Source organism: Mesoplodon mirus (genome assembly GCF_964341445.2).
Source record: "Mesoplodon mirus genome assembly, chromosome: 16".
Classification (NCBI taxonomy): Eukaryota; Metazoa; Chordata; class Mammalia; order Artiodactyla; family Ziphiidae; genus Mesoplodon; species Mesoplodon mirus.
This window is the reverse complement of record NC_138992.1, coordinates 71,286,163-71,304,749: the sequence shown is the minus strand read 5'-3', so window position 1 is coordinate 71,304,749 and position 18,587 is coordinate 71,286,163. Positions and strand designations below refer to the sequence as shown.

The following is an 18,587-nucleotide window of genomic DNA, read 5'->3' as shown; positions in this document are numbered from 1 at the left end:
GAATAAACTGGAGCTTTGTTTTCCCAGACACACCAAGGACCAAGCGAATAGCGGGGGCTGAGCTCTGCTGGTGTAAAGAGGTAAGATGACCCCCCCTGAGGTCAAGGAGAGCCCCCAACTGTACGTGCACAGAAAGGCTCCTCGGGAGTCAAAAAGGGAGGGGGCGTTACCCCAGTCCACGCTGGAATCGATCTTGGCAAGGAGATGCGCACACGTATCAGGGAAGGACCCTAGGACAGGTCAGGTGTGGGAAGAGAAAAAAGATAATCGGCCAAAGGTAGACAAAGAGCCGAAAGAACTGCCCTGTATAAATGATTCAACCACCTCTTTACTGTGCTTCTCCTTAGGGAGGACACCCACACCCTTTCTCTCCAGGTGTGTATCTCTGCCTTGCTTCTGTCTTAAATAAATAGTTTCTCTGTGTGCTCTCCCACATGTTTTGCTGTGTCTCTGATAATAAACTCTGTATCTGCTTTTGCAGTTTTTGCCTCCTTGAGAAATTCATTTTTCAAACAGGGCAAGAGCCAGGGCAACTTTGCCTCTAGCCTCTAGCCCCTGGTAGACTAGCGGCTAGGATTCCTGGTTTTCACTCAGGCTACCTAGGTTCAACTCCCGGGCAGGGAACTAAGATCTCGCTTCAAGCCACTGCTCACTGCTATCTCCCCGAGAGCAGCCTCATGCTTGCTCCACCCCAGCCTGCACCACTTGAAATGGAAACACCCTTCACCTTGTGGGTCTACGACCCGAATTGAGGCTTTTGTCTTGGACGAGGCTTAGCTCCACACGGCCAAGGGAAAAGAAACGGGAGTACTGTGGGATGAAGCATTATGTGAGATCAGAAAGAGGATTAAAAATATCTTTTCCCAAAACATTTTCATCAGGTACACACACACACATACACACAGAGTTTCTGAAACTGTTACAGAGCAGTCCACCAGTAATTTCTTATAGCAAAGGATGAAGCTGATTCTGTCAGTGATTTCAGGGGCCAAAAAGAGATCTGTGCTTCACACGTATACCCCTCACCTGACCGATGGCCAATATTTCTTTAGATTAAACCTTGGGAATAGAACTGATATTTTAAATGCCCTGGAAATTCAAACTGCACAGATGTATGTCTTACTGGGGAGAAGTTCCAGGCCCACAGGGGTTCCACTGAAAAATATTTCAACCAATATTTTTTGATCACCTACACTGTAGCAGGCACCATATTCAGTGTTTAACATACATTGATGTTGGGCTTCCCTGGTGGCGCAGTGGTTAAGAATCTGCCTGCCAATGCAGGGGTCACGGGTTTGAGCCCTGGTCCGGGACGATCCCACATGCCGCGGAGCAACTAAGCCCGTGCGCCACAACTACTGAGCCTGTGCTCTAGAGCCTGCGAGCCACAACTACTGAGCCCACGTGCTACAACTACTGAAGCCCACGCGCCCAGGGCTCGTGCTCCACAACAAGAGAAGCCACTGCAATGAGAAGCCCACACACTGCAACGAAGAGTAGTCCCCGCTTGCCGCAACTAGAGAAAGCCCAGGCGCAGCAACGAAGACCCAACACAGCCAAAAATATATAAATAACATTTTTACAAAAGATACACTGATGTTGACAAAACAGACAAAATTCACCGGCTTCATGGATCTTACATCCTATTGGGATGAAATGCGAATTTATATATTTGTGAAGATCAGACTTTTACTGTGATGTTTGGTCATTACATGGTCATTATTTCAAGAAAATTATAATGAAACCAGATCCTCAGGGTCTTACACTCTATTGGGTTGAAAATGAACACAAAGAAGGGAAGCGTTTTGCCCAAGCCTGGTCCCCAGGGAGAGGCGACAAAGGGGCAGCTTTCAGCCAGGAATTGGCTCTGGTACCTTTCACTTTTGCTGCAGAAGAAGAATCCAAAGTTAAACCACGCTAAAATCGCAAGGCGCTGCAAAGCCATAAAAAATGACAAAATCCTGAATTCAGAATTTTATGAGGTGCCAGGTAAAAGCATTACCTGTTCATCCCCCAAGAATGATTGTGTTTACAGACTACAAATAAATAGCAGGTCTCTTTTATCCATTTGGAAACATCCTCTCAAGGCATTACTCTTCCTTTTGACCATTTACTTGTTTTATAAGAAAACTAGTCATACCAAAAGAAGAGCATTTTTCCTACATTTATGAAGATCAAACTTTGCTTAGTGATATTTTGTCACTATATGGCAGGTTATTAGTTGTGGTGCCATTATGTCCAATAAAATTACAGGGAAACATGAAACTCACACTGATGACATGCTACATTTCCTGAGAATAGCAAACTTGTGAAAAGAATACAGTATACACCGATGCCATTGCCACCACCTCCGTTGTCTTTCATGCTTTTTCTTTGATAGGCACAGCCATTATGCTTATAGACATAAAAGAGTTCCCTTCAGAAGCTTCTGCAAAATATGGGAATCCCATAGAGACATGACATATATACATTTACCTAAATCCATTTAAGCTTCTATACTCCTTTGCTGAAAACAGATTTGCCAGATAGTTCAAAAGCTGTTTGCCCCTCATTTCATTTGAGTTCAACACACACGTTTTGAGATGGTCTCCCTGCCTGGCCCTGTGCTGACCACTGAGTGTATAAAGGGAAGGATATAGTCTCAGCACTGAAAAGGCATTCTCTGTGCTTAAGGAACCAAACATGATTGCATCGGGCAGTAGGGGAAAATGCACAAGGCACTCAGAGGGCGCCCAGCAGGGTCCAAGCCAAAACCAAGGGGTGGGGGAGGGGCGGTCAGAAAGCCAGGGAAGACTTTCTGGAAGAGATGACATCTAAGCAGAGTCTTGAAGGGTAAGCTAACAGCAGAAGTGAGAAAGTACATTCCGAGCAGAGAAGAGGCTCAGAAAGGCTCAGAGATGGGAAACGGCCTGAGGGTACTCCAAGACAATAAAGTCAGAGGTACCCAATGGCCAAAGGCAGCCCTCAAGGTGTGAACATCAGGACAGGATGGCAGCTCATGTGAAGGGGCTGGAGTTTATCGTGGAGGGAATCATCGTTAGCTTTTAAGCAGGAGGCTAATAGTTTTGCATTTTAAAATATTACTCCCAGGTCCCAGGTCTGGGACTTCCCTGGCGGTCCCGTGGTTAAGACTCCGCACTTCCACTGCAGGGGGCGTGGGTTCGATCCCTGGCTGGGGAACTAAGATCCTGCATGCCGCGTGGCGTGGCCAAAAAAAAAAAGAAATGGATTAAAGTGTTACTCCCAAGGGGACTGCTCAGGTGGTGCTGCCAGACTGCTACCATCTGTACCAATTTGAGGAACCTGGGATTAGAAGAATTCTAGAGGTTTCCTTCCAATCATGTCCCTCTCTCAATTTGATTTCCCTAAATCCAGGAATGCTGTGTTTCGCCACTATTTATGATCAGAATGTGAAGCTTTTACTCTTGAGTTAGCTTCTCCCACACAGTTGTAAGGCCAAGCCTGTAGGTGCTATTACCTAAGATTTTGTAACTTGTTGAAACCAGTATCATCTGCAGAGCCTCCAAGTTTCCAGAATTTGGAGTCCTCTGGCCTTCAGAGCTACTTGTTCATATGTGTATAGCTATGTATAAAAGCTTCATTTTAAAGAAAAAAAAAAAAACAATCCGCGTGCCCATGCAGGGGACACGGGTTCAAGCCCTGGTCCAGGAAGATCCCACATGCCGCGTAGCAATTAAGCTTGTGAACCACAACTACTGAGCCCGCATACCACAACTACTGACCCTGCACTCTAGAGCCCGTGCTCCACAACAAGAGAAGCCACCGCAATGAGAAGCCTACGCACAACAAAGAGTAGCCCCCACTCGTCACGACCAGAGAAAGCCCGCACGCAGCAACAAAGACCCATCACAGCCAAAAATAAGTAAATAAATAAATTTATTTTTTAAAAAACAAAAACAAACAAACAAACAAAATATATATATATATATTACTCCCAGGTCTGCATGGACTGTGTACCAGCAAAGAGCAAGAACAGCAGTTGAGGGCTTCCCTGGTGGCGCAGTGGTTGAGAGTCCGCCTGCCGATGCAGGGGACATGGGTTCGTGCCCAGGTCCGGGAAGATCCCACATGCCGCGGAGCGGCTGGGCCCGTGAGCCATGGCCGCTGAGCCTGCGCGTCCGGAGCCTGTGCTCCACAACGGGAGAGGACACAACAATGAGAGGCCCGCCTACCGCAAAAAAAAAAAAAAAAAAAAAAAAACAAGAACAGCAGTTGAGAAAGGCGCTGTCACGGCCGGCCGAAGACGGTGAGGCCAGGAGACAGGGGCTGCTGAAGCTACAACTCCAACGTGAAGGGACACCAACGCCAATCGTTCCTGATGTGTCCCCCGAAGGATCAGAGGTCCCCAAAGTTCATTCTCAATAGGTTTAAAGATTTTATAACCTCAGTTTAACTTTTAAGGAATCCCAAATGTATTCAGAAAGCATTCCAAAAATAGTATTAATTAGTTCTTTTTTAACATTTGAAGTCTTAAAACAATCAATATTTTTTAAACAGTCCTTAGCTTTTAACCTACAGCTTTACTTCATATTAAAGAATAAATATCATCAGCTCATCAGTGTAGCACTAACGTAACAGTAGGGAGAGGAGACCAGTGAAGCTGGGTCTGTATAAGCGAAGTGAAGATGAAGGCAACTGCCTAGGTAATTCAAGTCCCCCAAAGTCAGCTAATAATACATATAATCATAAATGAATGCAAGTTTTGCTCTCCTGGTTGCCCTCATTTATAGGCACTTCTCTGAGAAGAGACAAGTGAATCTCTAATTCTGGTAGTAAATGATCAATAAGTATGTATTAATGAATGGAGGGCTATCATATGAGGACCAGTGGAAGGAACTAATTATGCCTGAAAGGAAAAATGGCAACTCCGTGGTATGATGATGGTAGTCAATATTTTAAAGAATGTCATGTGAAAGTACAATTTTATGTGTTCCGTGTCAGTCCAGCATCCCAAAATAGAAACGATGAGGGCAATCCCAGAAACTTTTCGATCTGGGGAATTACTCAAAAGCAAAATGGATTTCCTCAGTGAGGAATGAATTTCCTTTCCTGAGCTGTTCAAGCTGAAGCCACCCAGCCACTTGCCAGAAGGTCTGAGATATGGGGGCTGGACTGGGGGCCTCCAGGGGCCCATCCCACTCAGTGAATCTACGATTCGGCCCCTTTCCAAAACTCATGGGCTGCCTTAGTGGAAATCAGAACACTGAAGAAAGTAGCATACAGTCTGTGTGAGTGAGCTGCTGAAAGGTGATTGTATCACAAGAGAAAAGGGTGGAGGAAGAAACTTTGAGAAATCCCATCATTTAAGGTTAATGGGGCATGAAGAACTGGCAAAGGAAAGGCAGTCAAAATTAAGAAGAAACATCTATGACGTGTCATAGAGACCAACAGGAGAAAGAGTTTCCAAAAATTCCATTGCAAATGCAGCAGAATTAAAGTATTTTGACAATTTTAAAGTGGCCATTCGAGGGCTTCCCTGGTGGCGCAGTGGTTGAGAGTCCACCTGTCGATGCAGGGGACACGGGTTCGTGCCCTGGTCCGGGAGGATCCCACATGCCACGAAGCGGCTGGGCCCGTGAGCTATGGCCGCTGAGCCTGCGCGTCCGGAGCCTGTGCTCCGCAACGGGAGAGGCCACAGCGGTGAGAGGCCCACGTACCGCAAAAAAGTAAAAATAAAGTGGCCATTCGATCGTAGAATGAGATTATCAGTGACGTTCGTTTGGGAACTTTCAGCAGGGGATTGGGGGTGAAAGGCTCCTGTTCGTGACATGCCTCAAATTTAAAACCCCAGGTAGGGTTATTATATATGGGAGCTATACCATTAGGGTTATTTTTAAAGCTTTAATTTAGTAAGTGGAAGCATCTAAATTATGCTATGATTGTTGTCATTCTTTTTGGTAATTCTGTATCCTTTTTTAATGTAAACAAAGCAAAAAAATTTTTAATTGTGCTTATTCTACAGATATTTTTATTTTAAAAAAAGCAGCATCCAAGGAAACTTCAATGCATTACTACCAAGTGAAAGAAGCCACATGAAAGGCTATACCATGTATGATTCCAACTATACGACACTGTGAAAAATGCAAAGCTGTGCAGACAGTATAAAGATTAGTGATCGCCAAGGGCTGGGGAGAGGAAAGGAAGAACAGGAGCGCAGAGGATTTTTAGGGCGCTGAAACCATTCTATACGATGCTACAGTGGTGGATACGTGTCATTAAACATTTGTTCAAGCTCATGGAACGTAAAACACCAAGAGTGAACCCTAGTGTAAACTATGGACTTGGGCGCTGAGGGTTCAGCTGGCAATGCAGGTTCATTAACTGTAACAGAGATACCCTCTGGTTACACTGTTTTGCCTGCGGTCAACAACCAGATGCTGCCAGCCAGGTGTGAGCCATCACACCCCTTCCCTCAGAGGAATCCATAAACCTACAAAGGCTGCTCCAACAACATAGCCTGGTCCTATGTAACCGTGTTACTGTGACATCCACCAGACCTCAATCCCTGCCCACGTGCAGAGCCTCTGATGCAATTTTTAGACCCATTCCTAAATATGAACAAAGAGCCAAAGATTGCTGGACATTTGAGGAGAATCTCCAACATAAAACAGGACACCAAAGCAAACAGAAGAAGGATCCCAGAATAAAACAGAGACATACGGGAAACAGAAAAGAAAGCAATACAGAAAAGAATGAAGAAAGATCCTATAATCATGAAATAAATAGTGGTAGCCATATTTTCTTTAATTCATAGAACACAATTTTTGAGAAATTAAAAATATCAGAGCAGAGATTAGAAGTTTAATAGAAAGATAGAAGTTGAGGAAATCTATCACAAAGTAGAAGAAAAAGAGTTTAAAAAAAAAACTTATCAATGAAATAATATAAGAAAATTTCTAAGAAATAAAAGACAATTATCCTGACTGAAAGGGCCCACCAAGGACCCAGCAGAGAGACACACAAGGTATGCAACCAATTACTCTCACAAGCCCTCCTTCTCAGCAAGTTATTGGGAGATGAACTGTAGGAGGGAATAAACCAACAAATCCCTGAAATGAGGGAACAACCTCAAAAAGAGGATGTCTCATCCTCCAGGAAACATGGAAATGGACACACAGACAAGCCAAGGGACTTTCTAGGCCTGAGGTCCAGGGAGCTGTGGGCAATGGCAGTCCGGACGGGCTGAAGAGGGGAAGGATGGACGAGAGGACTGGAAGGACTTTTTGAATGTCCTGGGAGAAGATGTGCCTGCTAGACATCAGAGACTTTGGAAATGAAATCATGATGGTAAACAAAACACCAAAGAAACAAAAATATACCAACTCCGGGCAGTGGCGGCGGGGAACCCACATTATTCAATAAAGGAAACAGAATATAGTCTCAGCTGGAAGTGATAGTTACACAGTCATAATAATAAAAACACTGAGCTAATTTAAACAGCAACTGTAATTGAAGTCCACAGGGACGATGCGGGGGCAACCCCACGATGGGGGAGGGTAATACGAGAAGGTAATAACTCGTCCACCATAGGGGGTTCACAGGTATCTTAAATATCAAAGCACGACAGTATAAATATGCTATTAAGAAACGTGGCAGTGATAGCAGGAAAAACAGCTAAGAGATGAAAGTGGTTGTAATCAAGGCAAACAATTTTAAGTGGGGAGCGGTGGGTTATAACCAGAAGCAGAGACAAATATAGTTCTAGCCAACTATTTAAATTATGTTTACATTCTATCTCGATAAAGATAAAGCTTGAATTAAATAAATGAAATACAGGGTGTTCAGGGCTTGCAGACCTTTGAAAAACTTATATATGCTAGGAAGCAAATAAATAAACTGGTCCAGACATGGGATTTTTTTGGTTACTCTTTTTTTAAGTTTGGAGAAACACTGAAAGGGAAGAAACAATGAAGAAATGATTATACTGGCAGAAAGGAGTCAGAAGTAAGGGGTCTGGAGCGTGCACGTCAAATCAGACCCAGACAAAAATACAGACAGCTCTTCCTCGGCGGTTGGGGTGGATGCTGTGGGCGGAGAGTCGAAACACTGCTTGATCGGCTGTGTTTTGGGAGGGGATAGGGGGCCAAGGAAAAGGTTGAGAAGGCTTGAGAAGTTACCAGAAGAAAATGGTCAACTCAATGTGATGGAGTAAATTTGATCTTTGAGCAGGAATGGACACACAGTCTTAATTGACATCCTTTGGACTCAGTCATTCCTCTACGCTCCCGTGATACTTTATAACACTTACTTACCATGTCGTATTTACACTGATGCTCTAAACGACTGTGTTTTCATTAATAGGAATCCTCAAGAACCTTCTTATCCATTTGTATACAAACCAACATTCAATCACCATGGTGCTTGATGTGAAATGCAAGTTAGTTGTATAGATATATAAACGTTTATTTCCAGAAGTGAAAAAGCATGTCAACATACCAATAAACCTTAAAACGTAAACCAACATTACCTTAAAATGTTTTTTATGTCAGGACAGTCAGCATACAATAATTTTACTATATATTTTATAAATAATACATAATGTCCCATCATAGATAACCCCCCCCCAAAAAAATCTGATTTAAGTTCAAATTTACATCTGAAGCTGTCTCTTTGACTACATCCAACACCTAGATTCTGTTTTGGGTGATGCCCATACCTTGACTACACTCGGGGCAGCTGGGAAGACTCTAAATTAAAGCTCAGGAACATTCACAATGAATAAAATATCCATAGTTGGTAATCAATACCTGCCCTGCCTAATAATAAACCCAAAGATTTTATGGCTTAAAATATCGAATTTATCGATTCAGAATTAATTTGAGTACAGTTGATCTCTGTTTATCAAATGCTTCCTGGTATTTCAACATACTCCTAATTTTACATCCTTTCCAAGAGGGAAATAGAGTTATTATTCACTATGAAAAGCAAGATACTAATGCTAATTTTAAAATATTCCACTCTCCTCTCTCCTACATTTAAGCCAAAAGCCAATTTCCTTGGTAATTACCCAACAGCTTTTCTAAAAAACATTTCAGATCCATCTCAAATAGGTTCAGAGGTGAGGAAGAGAGTTAAAAAATAAATGAGTAAAAGAGCTTTGTTTGCCATTTAAATCTTCTGCTGAGTTTACAGGCTGTTTTTGATTGCTCTTAATTAAAATTCTTCTTGTCATTTTAATTTAGCAGAGAAAATTAATTTGGAAAGTCTATCCTGAATGTCAGATTATGTCAATAAATCCGAATCTTTAGTTTTACAAGTTAATAAAACAGAGAATTATAATTATCTACATGATTTATTTTTTTGTTTGTTTAAGATGGAAAGTTTATTTGCTCAGTACACCAAATAGACTGCAAGCACTGTCATGACAAATATACAGAAATATGCAGGTCAACATAAAATAGTAATTTAGTTTAAATGAAGGGAAATCTCTTTAAATGTTATGACAATGTACTCCCAAGAATCTTTTTTTCAGTTAATTATACATTTCAATAAAACAAATGGTAATGAATTAAGTGGAAGTTAGCTTGTGAATTTTTCTTAAAAATAAAAATCCAACCCTATTAATTCATGCCAGTTAAACACTCTAACTAAAATTTCCAAGTAAGTGTAAAAGGAGATGGAGTTAGTTACCTTTTTTGCTTGAACAGTCCCAAGGAAAATGGTTAATACAAATACAGCAGGCAAACTGTTAAGACTGACCAATCTAGAACATACTGTTAAGCTAATCAACACTTTAGGACAAAATGCAGATTGGTACACTTGTGTATACTTTTGCTCAAATTCCACAGGGTTGGAATTTGACCAACTAAAGTTGTTCCAGTAACATCACACAACATGCAACAACCAACTGACACCTTCATAATTTCATCCTTTCATCCTTCCAAAAATGTTTCAGAAAATTATCCCCCCGAAATGCATTTTATAGTCTATAAAGGTATCCTGACAACAGAGTTAGGTTAGTTCTACCTTTAAGGTTACACAAGCTATATAAACTTCTAATTTAAGAAGCATGCAGAAACATCTAAAATACCTGATTTTGACTTCAGGATAACCTGAATGGCGTGCCCATCGTTGGCGACCTCACAGTCCCGGCAGACGACATAATTCGGGGAGAGGCGGACATCCAGCAGTGAGGGGTCGTATCGAGCTTCTCTTGAGTTCAAGTTAATGGGAGACTGGTACTCCCCATTAGCATCCGGAAACACCAAGCCCCACTCAACACCTGAGGACAAAAGGAAGCAAACTTAGAACAGACTGAAAAAATAAGTTACAGCAAAATGTAACATGGGGAAAACTAGTTTAAACACTGCTTATGATCCTTGCCATTATTAAGAAGGTTATGACTACTGTCCCTTTACAGATAAAATATGGTAATGTGTGTGAATTTTTGCATTCATATTTTGAATGATCTAATGTTATCAAAGAACACATTCAAAGTCCTAGGCTAATAAGATATTCTATTTGCCTACATAAAGGTACTAATTTATGGCTCTAGAAAATTTAGGTCATCTTTAAGTGATTAGAAAAAAAATACCACAAAAATTTCCTCTGCTCATTAGTTCAATTATGTGCAGTACTTGGGAAATTCCTGTAACACTCAGCATTCTTGGTGAGAGCCAAAAACCATAAATCTGTTGCTAGTGAATAAACACTCCTTATCAGAAATGCGAACACAGTATTCTGAAGTGTGCATATGCGTATATACGCATACCTGTATATACGTAATATATACATAATACTCTTTTCGTATTTTTATAATTCAAGTTGTAAACTCTACATTTGTTTCAACATATGTAGCGAACATCAGCACCAGTAGTCAGCTCTGTTAGGAGTCCTACATCTTCAGGGATACATTTAGGAAACTAAATTTTTATTAAAAGGTCAGCCCCCGTCTTGCCAAGTCCACTGGTTCAGCACAAAACTTAGGAAGCCTTGAGCGGTGTCAGAATCCTCAGCGAAAAGATCAGCGGCTCAAATATTTTCTCCCCGCAGGCAAGCAAGAAACGAATAGTTTCACTAACGCTATATGAGAAAAGAATCTGAAAAAGGATGAATATATGTAGATGCATAACTGAATCACCTGGCTGTACATCTGAAACTAACACAACGCTCTAAATCAGCTATACGCCAATAAAATTTTTTTTAAAAAGAAACTAATAGTTTCACTAACGCTGTATTCTCAAGGTGTTGAGTACAGCACAGCGCGGCTCTTCTCGCTACTCGCAAGACGGAAATGTCACCGCCGCAGCCTTCAGGCTCGCCCTCCGGACCGCGGCAGGTGCCAACCGCTGCCCGGCAGCAAGGCCGGGCTCCCCGACGCGAATGCAGGCGGCTGGCACTCCCGCTCTCCCCGGAGCGCCTGGTGCCCCGAAACGGGCCGGGGCCGTGCGCAAGCGTCGGGGACGCAGGTGGGAACGAGCGGGCGCGGGGCGCGGCGAGCGCGCCAGAGCAGCGGGACACCAGCGGCGGCAGCCTCCCGACGCGCGGCCGGTTACCTTCCTCGTAGCCCCACTCCACACCCTCCTCCTCTTCCTCCTCATCGTCCTCCTTCTCCGGGAAGGCCACGGAATCTTCGATGAAGCTCAGGTCAGCCATGGGGAGGCCGTGGGTCCCCTCGGCGCTCTCGCCTGCGGTGCCTGCGCCTCTGCGAGGCTAGCGCTCCGGAGCGCGAGGGGGAGCGCGCGAGAGGGCGCACGGGGCGGTGGGAGCGCGCGTGTGTGCGTGAGGCAAGCGCGCGAGAATGAGTGTGAGCGCGTGCGGTGAAGGGCAACGTGGGTGTGAGCGCGCGTACGAGCGTGAGCGGTGTGAGGCGGGAGTTGTCGGGCGGCCAGCCCTGAGGGCGTGCCCGAGTCCGGCCGGAGCGCGAGGGAAGCCGCGGCTCCGGGAGCGTGATCAGGCGAGTTATAAACCCGGCCGGGGCGTGGCTGGCAGGGGAGGGACCGCCCCCTGCGCTCAGGCTGGGGCCCGGGATGGACCGCACGAAAAGGCCCCGGGGCTCCGGGCCGAATGCGCGGAAGCAGGAGAACACTTTTCCCTTAACACAGAGACCAGAAAGTCCACCATTCAGAGGACTGATACCCAGTTTGAGAGAGACTAAATTCATTCTTCACTCACTGCCTTTTGGTGTTCTTTAGTGGAGACCCTCCCTCTGCACCCCAATAAGCCTGGGATTGACAGAAGCAGAGGTCTACCCTAAAGATATAGCCTTTAAAAATAATAAGCACTGCCCCAAATATTAACCACTTTCCACTGAAGTTCTTCTAAAAGGAACATTTTATTTCTTTTTCCGTTTTTGAAAACTTTTTCACAGTCTTGAAAATTTCAATCGACTTTCTTTTTAGAAGTAGGTTCACACGTTCATCAAATGCTGCAACTCATGGAACCCAGGCAGGATCTTGAGAACAAGATAGATCACTTTGTGACCTTGAGCTCGTCAGCAGTGTCCATTCCCCTTTGCCCCCAAACCTGCATAGATGCTAGATTGCAACCACTATGTGACCACCAATTTCATTTAAAGGATCACATGAATTATAGAGATGTTTACCAAACCAGAGGACAGCAAAATCTTGTGGGAAAAGCTCAGTTTTCCATGAGTAAATGGTGCGCCGTATCTACAACAGATAGGCTGAAAGATTGAATTGTTAATGCTGAATTTTGCAACTCATAGACAATTTTGCATATAGCCCACGATGTATCACCATTCATAAATACAGTTAGCTACTAGACAAACGTATGTTTACCCATATTTGTTCTTTGTGAATTTTTCAACATCATGTGTGTAATGTAACTCCTCTCTGCAAGCCTAGGATACCTGCCCAGCAAGCAACATATGAGCTATTCCACCATGCATCCAAATATTCAATTAACAGGCTTAATTGCTTTGAGACTGTGTGCTTCAGAATTCTGCTAATTAACAGCACCTTAAGACCTTCTCTTCTCAGATCGCTGTACTATATATCACTAAAGATGGAGTTTCTATTTCTAGTTATTATAAGATATCTGTCGCCATAAAACCTAAACACACAGATCAAAGATATAGGCCATTGCTTTGATTTACAAGATAGAACAAGCACACCTAAATCCAATATCAGAGAGTCTAAAAATATTCATGCTCTATATTATGAATATTAGTACTACACATATCCCTCTGTATAATTTTAATGCATTTCAACCTAATACCATTTTTATTGATAATTCCTTAAATTAACTGTATATTGCTCACTTTTAGCGTTTGCATAACTGAGGTCAAACCACATCCTAAAACAATTTATTAAAATTAAGATATATGTAAATAATTACTATCCGATACTAAGAAAAGAGAAATAGAAATACCTAAAAGGAGCAAACTAATCTAGATATCACAGCACCGCACACTTACACAGCCCACTGCTCCCAGCCTTTTCTCACCCTTTATCTACCTTCCCAAGGCTTTCTTACTGTTCTGGTGAGTTTGGGCCCTAGAGTCGTCATAAACAATCATTACCTTCGTCTTGTGCGCACCTTGTGCTCTAGGAGCACCTCAAGGATGGAGCTAATAATTGCATGTCAAGTAGCTTTGAACCAGATCAACTTCTGAACTTCACCAACAATGAATTGTGTTCCTTTGTGTGCACTGCTCTGCTGTGGGAGACCCCAGAATGAATAAAACCCTGTTTGTGCCCTTAAAGAATTTACAGTTGTCTTGGGAGTGAGGAGGTGAGAAGAGATAATTAAGTGTAATAAAGGCAGTATGTTAAATAGAGAGGCAAGTACCATCACCATCTAAGGAAGACACGATTCACACACAAGGGAATGATCCAGGAAGGTTTCTGGGAAAAGATAGCATTTGAGGTCCACCATAAAAGAAGAGTAGGATATTTTGGTGCCCAGTGAGGGAGGGAGTACGATTACTGGCATGACCAATGATGCTGAATCATGAAGGTGCTTGTCATCGATCCATTTTCTTCTCTGAGAGCCTTCTGTGACCTGCCAAAACCGATCCGCGATGCTCAAAAAATGTGCGCTTCAGTGGGCTCACGTCTGAAGTAAGACGCTTCTCTGGTTGTTACGTTCGCTAATCTGATTTTTGTTTTGTCAGTATAGATGTCAAAATTTTCCTCACTCTATACATTTTGATTTCTGAAGGTTTCAAGCTTTGTTTAGTACGCAAGTTCTGATTCTTTCATATTTCTTTCTGCAACAGAGTAATCTCGTATTTTGCCTGCTTCGAGTAGCATTTATCAACCTAATTTGTTTGACCTCTTCTTGGTCTCTTGTCTTCAGAATCATCAACTTTTAGTCTTTGGGTTCAGTGTAGCTGTGGAAGATTGTACAGTAAGTCCCCTACATGTGAATGAGTTCCGTTCTGAGAGCACGTTCCTAAGTCCAGTTTGTTCGTTGGTCCAACAAAGTTAGCCTAGGTAGCCAACTAACACAATCGGATATATAGTACTATACTGCAATAGGTTTATAATACTTTTCACACAAATAATACATAAAAAAACAAACACAAAAAATAAAGAAAAAATTTTTAATCTTACAGTACAGTACCTTGGAAAGTACAGTAGTACAGTAAAACAGCTGGCACACGGGGCTGGCATCGAGTGAACGGGCAGGAAGAGTTACTGGCTGGAGGAGGGAGAGGAGGTGGGAGATGATAAAACTGAAGGATCGTCAGCAACAGGAGACAGTGGGCAAGCTGCAATGTCACTCGTGCCTGATATTGATGGAACGTACATTTACATCTTTGAAAGTTCACAACTTGAAGGTTCGTATGTATCTTTTCTGTCATTCTCTGGCCCTTTCTGTGAGATTGTACCTCACAGCTTTGACCAATTAAATATCAGTAGATGTGCATGCACCACTTCCCAATAGAAGCTTTAGGAGTTATTATGTGGTTCCACCACCATATTTGTCTCTCTGCCCCAAAATGAACCAGTCCAAGAAAGGCACTGCTCCTTCAGTCAGTCTGGATCCTGGAATAAAAAACATGCAGAGAGCAGAACCACAGACACCCCAAAGTCAACCTATTATGTCAGTGAGAAATAAACCTTTGATAAGGCACTGAGATTTCAGGGCTGTTTGTTACAACAGCATAACCTAGCAAAAGCTGATTGTTACAGTAGCCATTCAGGTAAAGATGAGTTCAAGGGTAATCTTCATTGGCTCAAATGCTTTTTTGCACCTGTCTTTTTTTCAAAGTAAAAGTACCTCTCTGACCTGTAAGGAAACTAAACAGCCTAAAACAGTGCACTTATCTCTGCCTTGCAAACTTCTTAGAAGCCCTGGCCCTAACTGGGATCCTCACGACCTCACCACACCATGAGAAAGCCCTTATCCATGGAAAACCCCCCATCTCCTCCAGTAGACATGGGCCATAGCTCTCTTCACTTCTCTGAGATCACACCAATTATGTCTGGGGCCCAGTGCCCCCTTCAGCACCAAAATGACAGAGGCTGAATCTGGGATGTCTGAGACCATTATATTGATGGCTCCACAATCTATCTTTATAACAAGCAAAACCTTATGCAGGGAGCCTTCCTAGTGTTTGCCAAAGGAAATCGCCCACTCAAGTGGTTCAAGTGCATTCATAATAAATCTGTGTAGATCTCTAGCCCTGAAATGAAGATTGTGTTTGAAGTACGTGTTGTATAACCTCCTCCAATAGACAGTGAGCGCCTCTAGGGCAAGAAGTTCATCTCATTTCTCTTTGCATCCCCTCATGGTAGGACTTAGGACTTAGCTTCCACGTGCCACCTGATCAGCCTTTACCAATATATTAGTGCAATAAAAGTTACAATTGCTAAGGTGGAAGCTTTCAGGGTACAGTGGGACCACAGAAAAGGGAGTGATCAAGTTCACTTGGTGGCAGGTGTGTCAATAGGGGCTTTCGTAAAGGAAGTGACATGTGAGCTGGGTCTTAAAGGATAAATAAGTGTTCTTTTGCCCACAGAAGGGAGAAGGAAGCGAGGTAAGAAGGACATTCCAGTGAAAAGGAAAACCAAATAGCAAAAACTCGAATATAGCAGCCAGCCCGGGTTCACTTTGTGATCAAGTTTTTCTTTTTCTGTGGTGTTAATAGAAGGCTTTCTGTGGTGTTAGTAAAAGGACAAAAGGACACCTTTAAATAGTGTGTCTCTGTTTTAGTGATTTTTTTTAAGTCTCAAAATAATCTCATGACATGAAATAAAGTACAAAGTAAATGATAGGCAGGTACATACTGTTGACAGAACAACAATACTAAAAATGTATTGAGGGAATTCCCTGGCAGTCCAGTGGTTAGGATGCTGTGCTTTCACTGACGAGGGCCGGGGTTCAATCCCTGGTCAGGGAACTAAGATCCCACAAGCCAAGCGGTATGGCCAAAAAAATAAAAAATTATCCTCAAGGGTACAGAGAGTTTTACGCCAAAAAAAAAAAAAATAGGTTAAAAAAAAAAATGTTTTGAGCCCTCTTGACATGAAGAAACGATGCAACGACCAAGTTAGAGTAGGCTGTTGGCCTGACTCATACTTCAGTTCCCACAGCAACTGGGATGCCTCACTGTACCCTACAACATGCTGTTGGCAGTAGGAGATGCGCTATGCCTGTTGTGCAAAATGGCTAAGCCAATTCATAGGGAAATAATATTCGGGCACTACAGTTGTCTCCAAAGATGGCTGCTGTAATTCCTGTCCTGGAGGCACATGAGAGGGGAGGCTGGTTCCCCTTCCCTTGAATCAGGGCTGGCTTTGTGACTTGCTTTGTCCAGTAGACGGCGGTAGAGTGACCCTGGGCCAGTTTGGGGCTTCGCCTCTAAGAGGGCTGGCCGATTCCTCTTTTGCTCTTAGGAACCAGTCATCCTGGAAGAAACGTTACCACCCCCCAAGCCCGCCATGCTGTGAGGAAGCCCAAGCCAGCCACGTGACAAAACCTGGAGCAGCACAGAGGCACAGGTGACTGAGACCTTCCACCCCAGCTTAGCCACCAGCCGAATGCAGCCAGGTGAGTGGCTCCACCTGACAGTGTGTGGGGCAGAAAAATTGCCCGTCTGAGACCTGCCTGAATTCCTGGCCCACAGAATTGTGAGAAATCATAAATCATTGTTTTAAGCCACTAAGCTTTGGGGTGGTTAATTGTGCAGCATAAAGAACTGAAACAACACTAACAGTGTCCCAGGCACTATGTCAAGCATCCGCCATAGATTGTCTCCTTTAAGTCTCATAAGAGCTTTAGTAATATCATTCCATGTTCAGATGAGATCTTCCGTGGCCATAGACAGAGGGGGTGGGTGACCTGAGATCTGCCTCTCTTAGAACCTGTGCTCGGAGCTGCCAAACTGACTGCCCGCAGAGTTGGTGAACTCAGCCAATGTGCTCTGACTCCACAACCAGGAGAATGTGGGCTGTAAAACAGTTAAGAACCAGACAGCAATTTAAATGCATACTCCAGCTCTAATGCATCCTGCCTCTGGGCAAACAGGGAGGTATGCTGGACCAGTCTTGGCAGCTGGAGTCAAGAGGGTCAAAAATGGAAGGGTCAAGGAAGCTAAGAAAGGAAGCTTGGAAAAAGAGCCATACAAAACTGAAACTTTATTTTAATTAATAGACTTTATTTTTTAAGCAGTTTTTAGTCCAAAACAATTAAGCAGAAAGTACAGACAGTTGCCACCTACCCCCTCATGTCAGCCCAGTTTCCCCTATTATTAGCATCTTGCATTCGTGTGGTACATTTGTTACAATTGATGAGCCAATATTAATGATACATGATTATTAACTAAAGTCCATAGATTACATTAGGGTTCACCCTTTATGTTGTACATTCTGTGTATAACTTTAAGACTCTGCCTTGGGGATTTGATGAAATTTGGTATTTTTATTCTGCTCTTGGAATCCCATTTCCAAACATAACAATCCAGCTGTGGGAATTCCCTGGTGGTCTAGTGGTTAGCACTCCACGCTTTTACTGCTGTGGCCCTGGTTCAATCCCTGGTTGGGGAACTAAGATCCCACCAGCCGTGTGGAGTGGCAAAAAAAAGAAAGACTTTGCTTAGGTATAGGAAAGGGAATCTGTGGCTGGAATCCCATGTTGAAGAGATTTGCTCCCAAATTAACCCTACTCTGCAATGCCATGCATTAGTCCATCTCTGTTGCTCCTCTGACCTCTCTCCCTCTGTCCTTCTGTTTGTCTTAGCCTCTGCTTCAACCTCAGGCTTGCCCTGCTCAGACTAACAACTCAGGATTTGATCTCTCTCTCTCTCTCTCTCTTTTTATTTTTTTAATATTGGCTGTGCCAGTTCTTAGTTGCAGCATGCAGGATCCTTTTTTTTAGTTGTGGCATGCAGACTTGTAGTTGCAGCATGCATGCAGGATCTAGTTCCCCGACCAGGGATTGAACCCAGGCCCCCAGCATTGGGAGTGCAGAGTTTTACCCACTGGACCACCAGGGAAGTCCCAGGATTTGATGTCTCTTGACAGACTGCAGGGTCCCTCTCACTGGTTGATTTGCTAATCAAAACTTGCTATTATGTATTATGTGTGTAATGTGATTTCACTCATTAATTCATAATAATATGATAAAAAGTATTTTTTTATAGATGAGGAAACTGA

At 43.3% G+C, this 18,587-nt stretch overlaps 1 protein-coding gene across 2 annotated transcripts in view; it reads right to left on the bottom strand.

The window, feature by feature from the left end:
• The window catches only part of CA8 (carbonic anhydrase 8), a 94,401-nt gene extending 82,519 nt beyond the window's left edge, over window positions 1-11,882 (bottom strand). For both annotated transcript variants that reach the window (XM_082601632.1, XM_082601633.1), the window contains exons 1-2: window positions 11,517-11,882; window positions 10,052-10,243 (exon numbers count right to left, since the gene is read on the bottom strand). In XM_082601632.1, coding sequence (XP_082457758.1) covers window positions 10,052-10,243; window positions 11,517-11,616 — 292 coding nt within the window. In that variant the 5' untranslated portion in view covers window positions 11,617-11,882. The remainder of the gene's footprint in view (window positions 1-10,051; window positions 10,244-11,516) is intronic.
• Window positions 11,883-18,587: the final 6,705 nt, after the last annotated feature.